General features: G+C 43.1%; 1 protein-coding gene across 2 annotated transcripts in view; it reads left to right on the forward strand.

Moving 5' to 3' along the window:
* The window catches only part of MCMBP (minichromosome maintenance complex binding protein), a 32225-nt gene extending 18731 nt beyond the window's left edge, over positions 1–13494 (forward strand). For both annotated transcript variants that reach the window (XM_019555799.1, XM_019555800.1), the window contains 7 exons: positions 4707–4830; positions 7063–7180; positions 7613–7778; positions 10374–10507; positions 11311–11475; positions 12556–12644; positions 13088–13494. In XM_019555799.1, coding sequence (XP_019411344.1) covers positions 4707–4830; positions 7063–7180; positions 7613–7778; positions 10374–10507; positions 11311–11475; positions 12556–12644; positions 13088–13214 — 923 coding nt within the window. In that variant the 3' untranslated portion in view covers positions 13215–13494. The remainder of the gene's footprint in view (positions 1–4706; positions 4831–7062; positions 7181–7612; positions 7779–10373; positions 10508–11310; positions 11476–12555; positions 12645–13087) is intronic.
* Positions 13495–14709: the final 1215 nt, after the last annotated feature.

Raw genomic sequence — 14709 nt, forward strand, 5'->3', positions numbered from 1 at the left:
TAGTGAGTTTATAGACGGTCACCAGTTCCCCCCTCAGCCTTCTCTTGTGAAGGCTGAACAGGTTCAGGTCCCGCAGTCTTTCATTGTAGGGTCTGCCCTGTTGTCCCTGGATCTCGTGGGTGGCCCTCCTCTGGACCCTCACCATGTTGTCCTCCTGAAGTGGGGCACACAAAACTGGACGCAGTACTCCAGCTGTGGCCTGACCAGTGTCACGTAGAGGGGGAGGATCACCTCCTTGCCCCTGCTTGAGATGCACCTGTTGATGCACAACAAGATCCAGTTAGCCCTGCCAACCATGACCTCGCACTGTTGGCCCATGTTCATCTTGGAGTCAATAGCCTCCTTACTCTCAAGAAGGGAGTTTCCCATGTTATAAGTGTGCTGCTGGTTACTACTGCCCACATGCAGCGCCCTGCACTTGTCAGTATTGAAACGCATCCTGTTTTTGTTAGCCCACCTCTGTAACCTATCCAGGTCTTGCTGCAGTCTTTCCCTCCCTACTAGCATGCTCACCTCACCCCAAATTTTGGTATCATCTGCAAATTTAAACAGGTTGCTTTTCACCCCATCGTCCAAATTGCTGATAAGGAGATTGAACAGCATGGGCCCAAGGACCGAGCCCTGGAGGACTCCGCTGCCCACTTCCCCCCAAGTCAAATATGACCCGTCCACCACCATGCCCTGAGTACGACCCTTCAGCCAATCTTCAGTCCTTCTGACTGTGTAGGCATCAGTGCCACAGTTGCCTAGTTTTTTAATGAGGATGGGGTGGGAGACAGTGTCAAAGGCCTTTCTGAAGTCCAGAAAGACTATGTCCACAGCGACCCCTGCATCTAATGCTTTTGTGACCTGATCATAAAAGGCAATCAGGTTGGTCTGACATGACCTGCCCCTAATGAAACCCTGCTGGTTGCCCTTGACCATCATCCCTGAAGCCGGCCCGTTGCAGATGTGCTCCTTGATGATCTTCTCAAAGAGTTTCCCTAGGATTGAAGTAAGACTGACAGGCCCATAATTACCTGGGTCCTCCCTTTTTTAAAGATGGGGACCATGTTGGCTATCTTCCAGTCATCTGGCACCTGGCCCGAGCACCACAAGCGCTCATAAAGCCATGTCAATGGCCCTGCAATAACCCCTGCTAGCTCCTTCAACACCCTGGGGTGGAGAGCATCTGGACCTGCTGATCTGAACACGTCCAGCCCCTCCAGATTCTCTCTAATCCAGTCCTCCCCAACCTGAGGTCTGGAGGCGTTCCCCTCGAGTCCGCCTTGCATCACAGTGGGGAAGTCCCAGTCCCTGCACAAGAAAATGGAGGTGAAGAATTGGTTTAAGAGGTCTGCCTTCTCCTCTGGTGCAACCACCAGATTGCCCTGAGGATCTTGCAGGGGCCCCACATTTCCCGGTGCTTTCGTCATCCTCCCTATACGTTTGAAAAGGACTTTTTATTATCTTTGATTTTGGACACTAGTCCTAGCTCTTTGTCCACCTTAGCTTTCCTGACAGTCCCCCTACAGACCCGAGCAGAGGAGGTATACTCCTCTTTGAAGATAGCACCCCCCTTGCACTGGGTGTACGCCACCCCTAGTGAGCCAGGGGGGCTTTCGGGCATTCCTGCCCCCCTTGCTTCTTGTTGGGATGGTCACCCCTTGGGCACTGAGTATCGTCTCCTTAAGGAATGACCACTTATCTTGGGCACTGAGTTCCCCTTCTCTCGAGAACCCCAGCACCTCTCCCACTAATCTCAACTCGTTGAAGTTGGCCCTCTTGAAGTCTAGGGCTATCACCTTGCTGCAGGCCTTTGACACCCTGCACTGGATGGTGAATTCCAGCAAGCGATGATCACTATCACCCAGGTGGTCAAGAACCTGGAGGCCCCTTAGCAGGTTATCGCCTATGACCAGGACCAGGTCCAACAGGGCATTGCCTCTGGTGAATATGGCCAGAAGCGATTGAAGGGTCCAAGCTAAATTGTTTTAAAATTAAAATGAGAGAGACCTTGTCAAAGCCTTCCACCCATTAAATAGAAGTAACTTCCTCTAACTTCAGCAGAGTAGAGAGTTAACATGCTACTTAGATTTTTTCCCTTTAAAGGTATTTAGAAGTACACTGTTTGAAAATGACAGTGAAAACCTGCTTTGGCTCTAACACAGAATTACAGTCCAATAATTCAGAATCGTTCTGTTTTTAATTGGATGTTTATGGCAGATGACAAGATCAGGAGGACTTTTATGTTCTTTTTACCTCTCTTGGCATGTAGTAAAGGGTCTCAGATGGATTTTCCCTCTGGTTTCTAATAGGAAGGGAAATTATGAAGTCTTTTTTTTTTAATTCCTTCCATGTGCTTTAGATTAATCAATACCATTGTATAGTATTGGGAAAAAAAAACATAACCAAAGCTGGAGAAACTTGCACTGTATGCAAGTTTGAAATTTACTATGTTGTTTCTGTTAATCATTAGCAAACACCAGAGGTGTTTGCCCCCACCAAATTAATTATGTGAAGCCTCTGTTTTAAGAGTCCTTCTGTTTCATTTTCTGAAAAAAATGTGTAATAAAAAATGTATTACAGTGAGATAAGGGTTCGTTTTTGTAAAGCATTAAAAGTTCTCGTAGAACTTAGATGCAAAGTGTTTGAACCAGAACAATAGTCAAGAGTCCATTATGAAAACATTGTCGGAACTTTTTAGTTGCATCCCTTGACATCTTTAAACCATTTACAGCAGAGAGTGAGCCGTGTATCATCTATATAGTGGATTTTGAACAAAGTAATTATTAATGCTATATGCCAGCTATTGCACATAATGATGCCCAAAACTTCAGCCTGGTTATCTTAAAAGAAAGTTACCAGAACTCTTCAGTAATTAACTTTCGTACTTTACACTGAAATGCATTCTAGGAAACGACAGTTTTATGGATTGGATTCATCGACTAATCACATGACTTTCAGTTAGATTTGACATGAGGCTTAAAGATACTTAATGAAGAAGGGAATTTAGTGGCTCTAGTGCACCAGATTTGCAAAAAAAATTGATAAATGCCCATTAGCATCTATAACAGGAGTTTAAAACTGGTTGATAGAGGCAAATCTCGCAGGAGGAGCGCTGCTGGGACCACGACTGCATTTCTGTATTATTCAGATCCCAAATTTAACCAGACAGGCTTTGACATGACATTTTTACAATTGTTTTATAATAGGGCAGTTTAGACAGCACAGGTTTGTTTTAGTGCAGAACAAACAAACTGAATCATAAGCATCTGTCTCCTTTGGTCCTTGCAGAGGGATTCCTAAACTAAGTATTTAAATGAGAGAGAGAACCACTCATTCAGTTCATATTGTGGGCTAGATATTGTTATAAGCCCTTCAGGTAATGCTGATATTTCATTACCTACAGCAGAGGTCTCCAAACTTTTTTGATCACGCAATCCTATCAGTAAAAAGTTTTTGAGCGCGCATCCCCAATATATGTATATTTTATTTATTTATAAATTATATACATGTACTACTGTACTAATATATTATGTACATTATAAAACACACAAAAATAGAAATTAAAAAAGGATGAGATAAAAAAATTAATATAAATAAAAGTTCTAATATTTTCTTCCCACATCCCAATGGATAGTCTTGCGCACCCCACTTTGGAGACCACTGACCTACAGTGCTGGAATGAAACCAGTGATGGTTGTGTGATGCCTGCACATGACTTCTCTGACCCGCTCAAGTGAGAAAGGAGTGTTGATGTGCTCGAGCTCAGACTTACACTTTCAGGATGCTGGGGCAGTCTGTGGATGGGCAAAAATCACTATCAGCAGAGATAAAACTTGCTGGAGGTAACCCTCATTTAACAAGAGTTGCATCCTCAAGGTGCTATATTCTAGAATTACGTCCCTTTTGCAACAGACTTTTACTTCTGAGAGACAGGAGTTGGGTCCCTTCTTTTGAGGGATCTGATGTACTTCAAAACCAAAGTAACAGCACTTTTGATACTAGCATGAGTTAGAAAATAAAGGCAGGAGTTCCACAGAAATATGTAATCAATGAAGCAGAAATCCCACTTTACAGCCAACAAGGGAAAGGGAGATCATTTTTGTCTCTGTAATTTTTGTACAACAAAACCCATGCTGAAAAACTCTGAAGAAACAGCAGCCTGACTGACAGCCAGTGGCAGCAACCCCTTCTTCAGCATTACTGATAATCGGTTCATTTAATTAGGAGCTTTACTTTAAGGTGCTAGAAAATGCAAGATGAATTTCCTACCACATGGTCACATTATACTCCTGACTCAGATCAAGGTGAATTTGGAAGGAAATTGGAGTACAGTTAAATGAACAAAAACAGCATTTTAAAGTATTGTTAGTTAAATAAATGTGCTTTAAATATGCTTTGTGTGTGCAAGAAAAATCTATCAAAAGGTTTTGTATTTAAGACTAAGTGGCAATAACAGCTGAATTTGCCTAATTTAAGAAAGAGAGGGCAGGTTGGTGCACAAGGCTACAATTATGCTCACCGATAGCCTAAATAAAGGGAATTTTTCTGCCTCAAAACAGAGGGCTAAGGAACAGAATCCTAAATCTAAAAAAAGTTAATTCAAGTGCTTCTGCACTGAACTTACCATTCCCCTCTCTGTGATTAACACAATGCAAGGTAAGCCTCATTTGGAGATGCAGGGTGCTTCTGATATTCATTGTCCTTTGCTCTTTTATCAGTTGTTTCTAGTTTCATGTCTGAACTGTCCCCAGTTCGAGCGGAGCTGCTTGGATTCCTCACTCATGCCCTCTTAGGAGATAGTTTGGCTGCTGAGTACCTTATATTGCATCTCATCTCCACGGTGTAAGTAAGCCTAATTTTGTTAGAAAAACCATCTGCCTGTTTTTTGCCAATCTACTACCAGCTGAGTAATTCTTCAGCCAAGGTGACTTAAATATGTGTGTGCCAGTAGCACCTACTGCTTTAATGGACTTTAATGGATGCAAGTGTTGGAGACTTCAAACACATTTTCAAAACTAAGCATCCTTTGTGTTTGAGGGTTAAAACAAATTCCTTCCTTCTGTTTCTTCACCCTTTATTTTTGAAAACTCAGTCCATGGACTGGAGACTAACAAAACATTTTGTGTTTAAATCTGACTGACTTTGTTAATGAAGACCAATTGTATTTAATAATTTAACTGATTGAGTGATTGTTTCTGGTTACTATAAGCTAGAGTGTCAAAGGCCTTTAGTATGGATGTACCAATAAAGATTTTCTTGGCCAATACCAACAGTCTATTATTAACCAGCCACATCTGCCAATACCAATCTGATAGCCAGGGATCCTGATTTTCCCGGATATAAAAAATTGCAAATTCTTTGATAACCCCCCCGCAAAATCCATGATTAAAATGGAAGACCCGCTACAGCCCTTCCAGAGGCACGTGCATGCACATGGTGCCCCCTGCCTTGGCGCCCTCTTTCCTGTCCCTTCCTGGAACTCTGCCAGCCTGCAGAGAGCGTGCTGCAAAACTGCAAATTCCGTGGGTTTCTCTGCTAAAATGAGAAATCCACAATTTCATCCAGTAAAGGGGGAAATCCACATCTTACTCTTTTTTTCTAAGGGAAACAGAAAACTGAGGTCCCTGCTGATAACCAATTTACAGGAATGCAGCCAGATGGCAGCTCCCTACAGATAAATCTGTGGAAGGGAAGGGGTATGGCAGGGTGGGAAGGGGGAGGGCAAATCAAGGCCTCCATGGTGAGGGCTGAAGTGGGGCAGGGACTGGTGCTGGGGGCGCTGTCCACACTGAATGGGACCCGGGGGCGGGGTGGGGAGTAGAATGGCGGGCAGCTCATCCAGAGGATCGGCAGCCCGGCACTTAAAAATGGCGGCAGCACTTGAACTAAAACTTGTTGAATGAACAACAGTTCAAGTGCCACCACCACCATTTTTAAGCACAGGGACACTTTTAACCGGAGCCAAGTCAAGCAGGGCAAGGGCAGATGTGAGCTGCTAGCTGTAGGCTCGGGGCTCTCCACCCTGCTGCCTTTGCCCCAGGGGGCATACAGCCAGCATGGGGCTCCCAAGGAAAAGACAAAAGAGCAGAGCCCACAGCCACCCTGCGCACCAAACTGGTATCCCTCCATGCCCCCCTCGGGAGGTGCATTCAGCGGTGGGGAGCCACCCCTTCCCCTCTGGGCCGCTGAACAAGCCACCTGCCCTGGCCCCAGATTCTATTCACCACCCTGGCTGGGCAGCGCCCCCTGCCCCACTCCCTCCCTCACCATGAGGGCCTTGATCTGCCTCCTCTCCACCATTTTCCTTTGCCTCCAGAGACTTACCTGCAGGATGCTGCTTTCCAGTGTCCAACTGCATTCCTGGCCATGTGCATGCATGCGGCTGCGTGCATGCATGCAGCATCCAAGAGCCCTGGCCAAAAGGCATATTATATTTATCAGTGAACATTATCAACTACACCGACCAAAAAAAGCTGATAGCCAATAATGTTACTTTTCCTTTTTATTGGTGCTGATCCAATATGCGACAAATATGTCGGTGTAGTTCTAGTCTTTAGGCTTGTTGGTGATTGGTGCCAAGTAGAATGTTTCCTGAAGAGTAGAGTAGGTGTCCAAGTCCCACTGAAATCATGCCCTTCTGTTTTTTATACTAGAAGGCTTCTAATTAAAGTGCCTCTGCATCTGTCGGATAAGCTGAAACCAAAAATATTGAAGGCAAAAGGTTCTATACAAATTGAAAACTGATATTTGGAAAAATGCAAATTGCTGCATTTGCTTCGTTATAAAGTCTAAAAATAGTACTTTAATACTAATTTAGTACAGTACCTGATATTGTGACACTTAAAAGTATAAGTTCACCACAAACTTTAGTTTACTCTAACCTGTAATCAGTGGGAAGAGAGCCAGTTAAATCAAATTAGAGAGCCCTTTGAATACGCTGCCTCTCGGGTTTGTGGAGCTGGGGCATATGCTCAGATGCCGGAGATGCTACAGGACACTCTTGAAGTGATTGATAATATGTTCAAATATTCTGTTGGCCAGATGTTCACTGAGTCTGTCTTATTTTTGGTCTAGCTACGCGAGAAGAGATGTGCTTCCTCTGGGAAAATTCACAGTCAACTTGAGCGGCTGTCCAAGAAATAGCATCTTCACAGAGCACATATACCGTATTATCCAGCAGCTTGTTCCAGCAGTAAGGATGGCATTGACATGCTTTAATGGATTTCTAATTATGCCATGATTTGCTTCCCAGTATAATTTCCTTGAATGTTTGTGCATCCAGATCATTTCACTTTTCTATACTTACTGATTCACCACAAATTTCTGGAAAGCATTCTACCAAAAAGAAGCAATGTGCTTGGGGACCATAGTGAGTAAGAAATTGCCATACTGTACAACAAGCTGTATGTGGGAGGCTTAAAACACGCACGCTCACCATAATTGTTTTCCTGGAATATTTTTTTCCTGTTTAACATCTGTGAAACTCATGCTTGTACATAGATAGTATTGTTTCTTTTCTTGGCAATTTTGCAGTAATCCATCATATGTGTTATGGATATCTACAAGGCTGGTGGAGAAGAGAGAATTTGCCTATTTAGCATCTAACTTTCATTTCTCTTGGCAGTCCTATCGTCTGCAGATGACCATAGAAAACATGAACCACTCACGATTTATCCCACACAAGGACTACACAGCTAATCGCTTAGTCAGTGGAGTATTGCAGCTGGCCAGCAATACTTCTCTTGTGATAGATGAGACTTTGCTTGAGCAAGGACAGCTTGACACAACAGGTGAGTTGTTCCTGATCTCATCACTCCGCTGTAAAACTTGTCCTGAGGTAAAGTGTTACGAATTCTTTCACCGTTTGGGTGAGTGACCAGTGTGAAATGAGTTAGGTGAACTGCTTGTACTGCAGAGCTCCCCTGAACCCTGGCTTTCTTGGTACTCAGCAGAAAAGACTGAATGAGCCTGCAGATGGAGCTCCCCTTTTCAGTTCTGCATGGAACAAATGAATGGAGTGGTGTTGGGGTTCTTATGCTACAGTTATTTGTATTACAACTTTACTTGAAATAACTGAACAGGCTATGGATGCACAATGAGCGCAGCTGGACTTGGAAATAATCTTCTCTAACTTCCCTTTTGAGGAAGTTGGTTATATTGGGCGAGAGGTTGATGTGGCGAAACAAAGTTTATGAAAGATAGTTTTAAACATCATTCACCTGCTCCAGAGTCTGCTGGTCAACTTTCATGAAGCAACAATACTATTTTTAAAAGTATTTAAGTACTGTGGGATGGGAGGGAAACCCTTTCAAAACAGTTCAAACTCTGGAACTGGCTGTATTTCAACTAGTATTGAATGCACAAAGTAATCCATTATAGAAATCTTGTCATGTACTTATGACAAGGCCTTCTGAAATGTTTTATCTTTAAAATACAAGCCATATTTCAGACCGTGAAGGGAAATCTTTTTAAATATTAAGCATTACACAAGTGAGAGGTGGAGAAGGCCTGTTCTCCAGTGTTAGTCAGTCTTCCTGCCAGTGCAACATTTGTCCCCAGTTATAACTAGTAAAGATCTCCTGGATTTTTTGCTCTTTTTTGCACTTATATTTGCAATAAAGCAAATTGAATACATGCTCTAATTAGATGTGCTATCTGTCAGACTTGATCTACGAATGAGAGCTATGAGAGTCCCAAAAGTATAGTCTGCCTGCCTTTTTTTTTAATTTTTTTTCAGGGGTAGGTAGTTAACCACCAGCTGATGAATTAAGTACATACAGCTTCTGTAATTTGATGGCAGTAGGAGTTATAACTTAAGAGAAACCTAGTATTTATCAGTTGGACTTTGCTGTTTCAACAGATTTTCTTCAAAATGAAGTGTTACAGTTTCTAGTTTTAATGGTTAGTTATCTTTTCCTGGTTCATTACATTTTTTGAGAACCATTCTGCAATTTCAAAATGTATAAATGAATTTGTTGGCTCTTACGCCTATCTTGCACTGGTCTGTGAGAATCTAGACCAGTGGTTCTTAAACTTTTTTATACCGGGACCCATTTGTAAACATTGGCCCATCCCAACCCAGTGCTCCTTGCCCTAGCTCCCCTGTGTGTGGAGCAGGGGGTGGATGTGGAGGCATGGGGGTCCTAAGCAGCTCCTTGCCGACTGGGGCGCTGCAAGCCTTTAAGGGAAAGCCACAGTGTCCCATGTTTTTCTCCTTTAAAGGAGAATCCACTTTAGAAATGGATCAACAAACTTTAAAAATATTTGAAAGGGTTATGAACAAACTTTTATGGCCTGCTTTTGGGTCATGAGAAACACTGATCTAGGTGGCTCTGGGCATTCTCTGCTGTTCCTCACTGTTATTGAACAGCCTCCCGAACCTTTTGTGCAACTTCAAGTAATTAGCTTCAAGGTCTAGTCAAAGGCAATTGAGTGTTTTGTTATTCTAGAAGGGGAATGGAGGAAAGAAGAGGTAGATGGGACTGCTCTCAAAATAGCAAAAATTTATTTTTTTGATGAATAAATTTCAATGCGGTCTGAATGCCTTGTATGATTAAGTACCTGGTTTACAAAATTGGGACAGTATGGTCAGTTTCATACAAGCTTTCCCATGCTATCAATGGGCACAAAAGCCAGACGGGCTTCCACTCAGGGCTGAGACAACAGTGGTCTCTATGTCCACTCCTCCATGAAGCAGTTGCAGTTGCAGTAGCATCTTCATGAGATGGTGATTGTTGTCTAGAATTGGGTCTAAAATACCAATTCTTCCCACATAAGCTCTGCAATATTAATTTTCATGCAGCACAAATCATGATAATTGAGTACCATTTCTAGTCTGGTAACTAAGCCTCATTCTATAAAAGCTGTATTTACATGGGTATTAGGAACATTAAATGAGTATTGACTACATTCTTCCTAAGATCACAGGAAATTGCTAAACAGTATTAAAAGTTAAAGAACTGTTTTGCAAAAGTAGAATGTCACCAGTGGCTGACAGGAGAAAGATTCAGTCTCATTACCCATCCCTGAAAGCCACAGAGTCTTTCAGAGTTTCCTGAAGTCAAAGGAACAGTAACAATTGTACTTCACATTTGTAGTTTGCTTTTTTTTTTTTATTCTGTACTCTGCAGTAGAAGTAGGGAGAATGAGCAGGGCAGAGTAACCAATCTGGCAAAAACATCATTCAAAGGCTCTTAATTACCTTTACTACCTTGGTTATGTTTTCAAACCAGGCTGACTGTTTCTAATGGCACTGTGACCAAGTGCCAGGAAGCTTGCAGAGGAAGTTTCTGCTGACTTGTTAATTAAAACCAGATTGGAAAAGAATTTAAATTTTGGCGCTTCTTTGAATCCAGATGTTAATGAATCTGTTCTTGCTTTTCTAGGTGTACATAATGTGACAGCACTGGGTAACCTGATAACTTGGCAGAAAGTAGATTATGACTTCAGTTACCACCAGATGGAATTCCCATGCAACATTAATGTACTTATCACTTCAGAGGGCAGATCATTCCTACCGGTATGGCAGGGTCTTCTTGAATTGGAAGGGCGGCGGTGTAGTTAGTTGATAGCCACTTAACGAATACGAAGTATGCCATTCCAGGAACATGTGAAATCAGGGAAACAATTTTCCTATTGCAAGAGGGATGGGCAGGTTGGTGACACTTGTTACTACCTTCCAGCAAGTGCAGCTAGAAGCGTTGTATCTAGTGCCTATACCCTGTCTAGAGTTATTCAGCCAAAGGAAGACCCAGAGAACGACTTCTCTACATTAGAGAAACTGACTTTTCCCCACTATAGGAGTGGCAGCAAGATGTCTTAAAATGCTTTATTCTAGCTATTACCACTAATGGAAAAGGTCTGCAGCTATAGAAACACCATAGAAGTGTTATTCCAATACAACTTTCCCTTACTGTTTGCGATGCTAGATGGTGCAAGGAGAAACAGATCTTGTATCCCTATTGAAGAAAAAAAGAAAACATATATAGACTGGCCTATGTTATGCAAATACTGTTCCTTTGATGTTTGAACTAGGTCCAAGGTCTTAATTTTTGTCCTCCTTTACATGAACCTTTGCTGTGTTGCTGATCAAATTATGATAATTCCTGTCCAGTGTTGGCTAAGAAGGGTTCTAAAACAAAAGTGAAGTTTTTATTCACTTATTTCACAGGGAAATGTTTTTGTTCATGCTAAACAGCAAACTCTTTTCCAGAACTGTACATAATATTATCAAAAAACCTCCATGGTTGCACAGAAATCTTAAGTGAGTCTTGCTGGAGTGACTAGAGATGATATTTACCCCTTTTTTTTTTGTTTCTTCAGTCAGATTGCCAGGTCCACTTACAACCACAAATAATTCCACCAAACATGGAGGAGTATATGAACAGCCTCCTTACAGCAGTGCTGCCATCTGTATTGAACAAATTCCGCATCTATCTAAGCTTGTTGAGGCTACTGGATTATAGCATCTCCGATGAAGTGACCAAGGTATGGCAGACAGTAAAGGCTGATGGCGCTGGTGTTTTACTTTATCTGAAACTGCTTACCTCAAACTGTTTAAACTCCTGTGAGAGCTACAGGGAGCACTTTCTTGTCAAGGGCAGAAACCAACCTAGGGCAAGAACTGCGTGTCCTCAGAGCACCCTTAGCAAAGGCACCAGGCTGTAAATTGGTTCATTTTAAAACTTTTCACTATTTGAAAGATTAGACACTTGGTACTGAAGCAGGGGGACTTGCCTCAGTTTCTCTGGTTTGGATACAAGCAGCTGAGTAGCTTAGAAAATCAGGCCAATCTCTGCCTAGAACTATACAAACCTTACAGATATTTAAGGTGGAATTGCAGACCCTCTGATGAGTAGTATTAGAGTTTAGAATGGCCTTGACAAACTGGATAAATGGTTCAAAAGTAATGGAATGAAATTCTATAAGGACAAAGTGCAAAGGTCTGCAGTTAGGGTAAAAAAAAATCATATGCACAACTAGGGACTGCAAAACAGCTGGCTAGGCTGCAACACTGCCCAAAAGGACACAAGAGTTATGGTGGATCCTCCACTCCCTTTTCCCTGCCTCAGATACATCGGCCAGATGCTGCTCTCCAAGCTGATGGGCTGTATTTCTGGCCATGTGCATTCTGCGAGTGGTACATGCACGTGGCATTTATCAGTGACATTATCAGCTACACTGGCGAAAAAAGCCAGTTGACAATCATGTCAATTTTCCTTTTATCGGTGCTGGTCTGATATGGACCGATATATCTAATATATAGAGGATAGCAATACCCTATATTCTGTGGCAGCAGGGGACAGGAAAGGGAGCAATGGACTTAATTGCAGCAAGGGAAATTTTAGTTGGAGAATAAGAAAGAAAGACTCTCCCACTACAAGGGTGTTCGAGCTTTGAAACTAGTGGTCCAAATGGGTTGTAGAATCTCCATCCTTGGAAGCATTGAAGAGCAGGTTAAAGTAACACTTTGTGGGGTGCTTTTGAAAAAAGTGATTCTGTCTTGACCAGGGGGTTGATGATAATCATTTGTAAACCCAAATTACTTAACAAATTGAATTTATCTAGGCAGTTGAGGAAGACTTTGTAGAAATGCGCAAGAATGACCCTGAGAGCATAACAGCTGATGATCTTCATCGAACTCTGCTTGTAGCAAGGTGAGCACTATTATGTTTTGGTGACTGAAAACCTAATAGGTCCTAGTTTTCTTTTAATGTTACTCTCTGTCTGCCACTTGTCCAAGTCTTAGCACCCATAGAGGACATGCATTCTGTTAAGAATATTGTCCTGGCTCCATAAGAGACACCGTTTTATGTCCACCGAACAGATGCCCTGGTTTGTCCCAGCACTTTATTGGAAAGCTGAAATATGGCTGTGGAAGGATCTGCAAAAAATGCCTTCCTCAATCTTGTGCTATTTTTAAGCTCAAGAAGGCTTTGTGAAGTATGGACAACTGGAGGACATAGTTGAGACATCACTGCTGACCGTTGTTTGGTTCTGAAACTTCCCACTGCATTGTCTCTTCTTTGAAGTGTTGCCAGAAAAAGGCACATGTTTGTATAACTTCCTATATTTAACACAACTGTTCTTGCTCTCCTAGATTTCTGTCTCTCAGTGCTGGGCAGACAACACTGTCAAGAGAGAGGTGGTTAAGAGCAAAGCAACTAGAGGCATTACGTAAAGCCAGGCTCCAGCAACAAAAATGCGTCAATGGCAATGAACTTTAATTCCTTACTATTTTGCTTATGTGACTATGAAATGTTTGTCTAATCCTAGGTTGAGGCAGCAATCAGATTGGGATACTGTTTATACAAGTTTTTTTTGTAGATAATTTATACCAAAAATTATGGACACTTACCCTTGAAGTCTGAACACGCTTAGTTTATATGGTGTTCAGTAAGTTAATACATAACTTACTGATTTTATGAACCTTTTTGGAGCTTGTTTTGTAATTAAGAATTGGTAACAATGAGCAAATTGTTTGATATTAAAGGTTTAATACAGAAAGCATTGTGTAAACTCAGTTTCTTAGACTGTGTAAATTAAGCTTGATTACCAGAGAACTACAGGCAGAGCTCAGTAGATGAAGAACTTGACTTATTTATTCTCTCATGGAAACAAGTGAAATGTTAAAAGGAATTTTTAGGACAGAGACCTTTCATTTTTCAGAGGTGCACAGATTGCAGGCTTTTCCACGAAGCTTACACCAAGGGTGCTGTATCAACACACATTTAAAGCTCATTAGCAGGAATCCAGATTTTCCATTCATAACAGCAAAACATGGTAAAACCCAGATTTTCTCCTTTGAAGGAGAAAAGTGACAGTTAAGGCAGGTTTCTCCTTGCAGGCTGACTGTTCCAGTTCTGCACACATTCCAGGGTGGGGGGGGCACATGCCCCCCAGATTTGGGTGTGGGGCAGGAGTGAGCTGCCCTCCCCCTGGGGCCTCTGCAGCCCAGCAGGTGGGACTCAGCACAGCAAGACAGAGTGGGATGAGGCAAGGAAGCCACCACTGCAAGGCCCACAGTGCCATGGCAAGTAGGGCTGTGTGAAGCTTCGGTTGCCAATTTGATTCAGAGGAGATTTGGCAGTAAAATCAAAATCAGGAGACCCATTAAGAGGTCTGAATCAAATCGGAAGCCTCTGAATTGATTCGGAAAAAGATTCAGAGAGATTTGGATCAGCTGGGGAGAAGCAGGCCCAGCCAGGCAGCTGCAGGCCCAGCCAGACAGCTGCAGGTTCTCCTGCGGCTCCTCTGGCTGTGCCTGCCACTCCCCAGGCAGGGGGATCTATGGGAGAAACCCCCATGGCTGCCCTGCCCAGCTCCATCCCCTGCCCAGCCTTCCTTCACTTAAAAATAAATAAATAAATGCCCCGGCTGTAGCCGCCCCACCCAGTGCAAGGCAGTGGGGATTGCTCCTAAGCCTGACACCCACGCAGCAGCTGTCCTGTAGCGCCCTGCCAAGCCATGCTTTGATAGGCAGAGGTGCAGGGGGGCAATCCCTGCTGCCCCCACAACCCTGCGCTGCATGGAGGGTGGGGCAGGGACTCTGATCACCACTGCTACAGCTGGTAAGTGTGGGAAGGGGACCAGGCAGAGCAGCCATAGGGGCTTCTCTCACAGCTCCCCCCACCCAGGGAGAGGCAGGCCCAGCCAGAGGAGCTGTGGGAAAACCTGCAGCTGCCTGCCTCTCCCTCGCCCATTGCAATCTCCAATTCTGCC

Source organism: Crocodylus porosus, unplaced genomic scaffold, assembly GCF_001723895.1.
Source record: "Crocodylus porosus isolate Cpor-Errol unplaced genomic scaffold, CroPor_comp1, whole genome shotgun sequence".
NCBI lineage: Eukaryota > Metazoa > Chordata > Crocodylia > Crocodylidae > Crocodylus > Crocodylus porosus.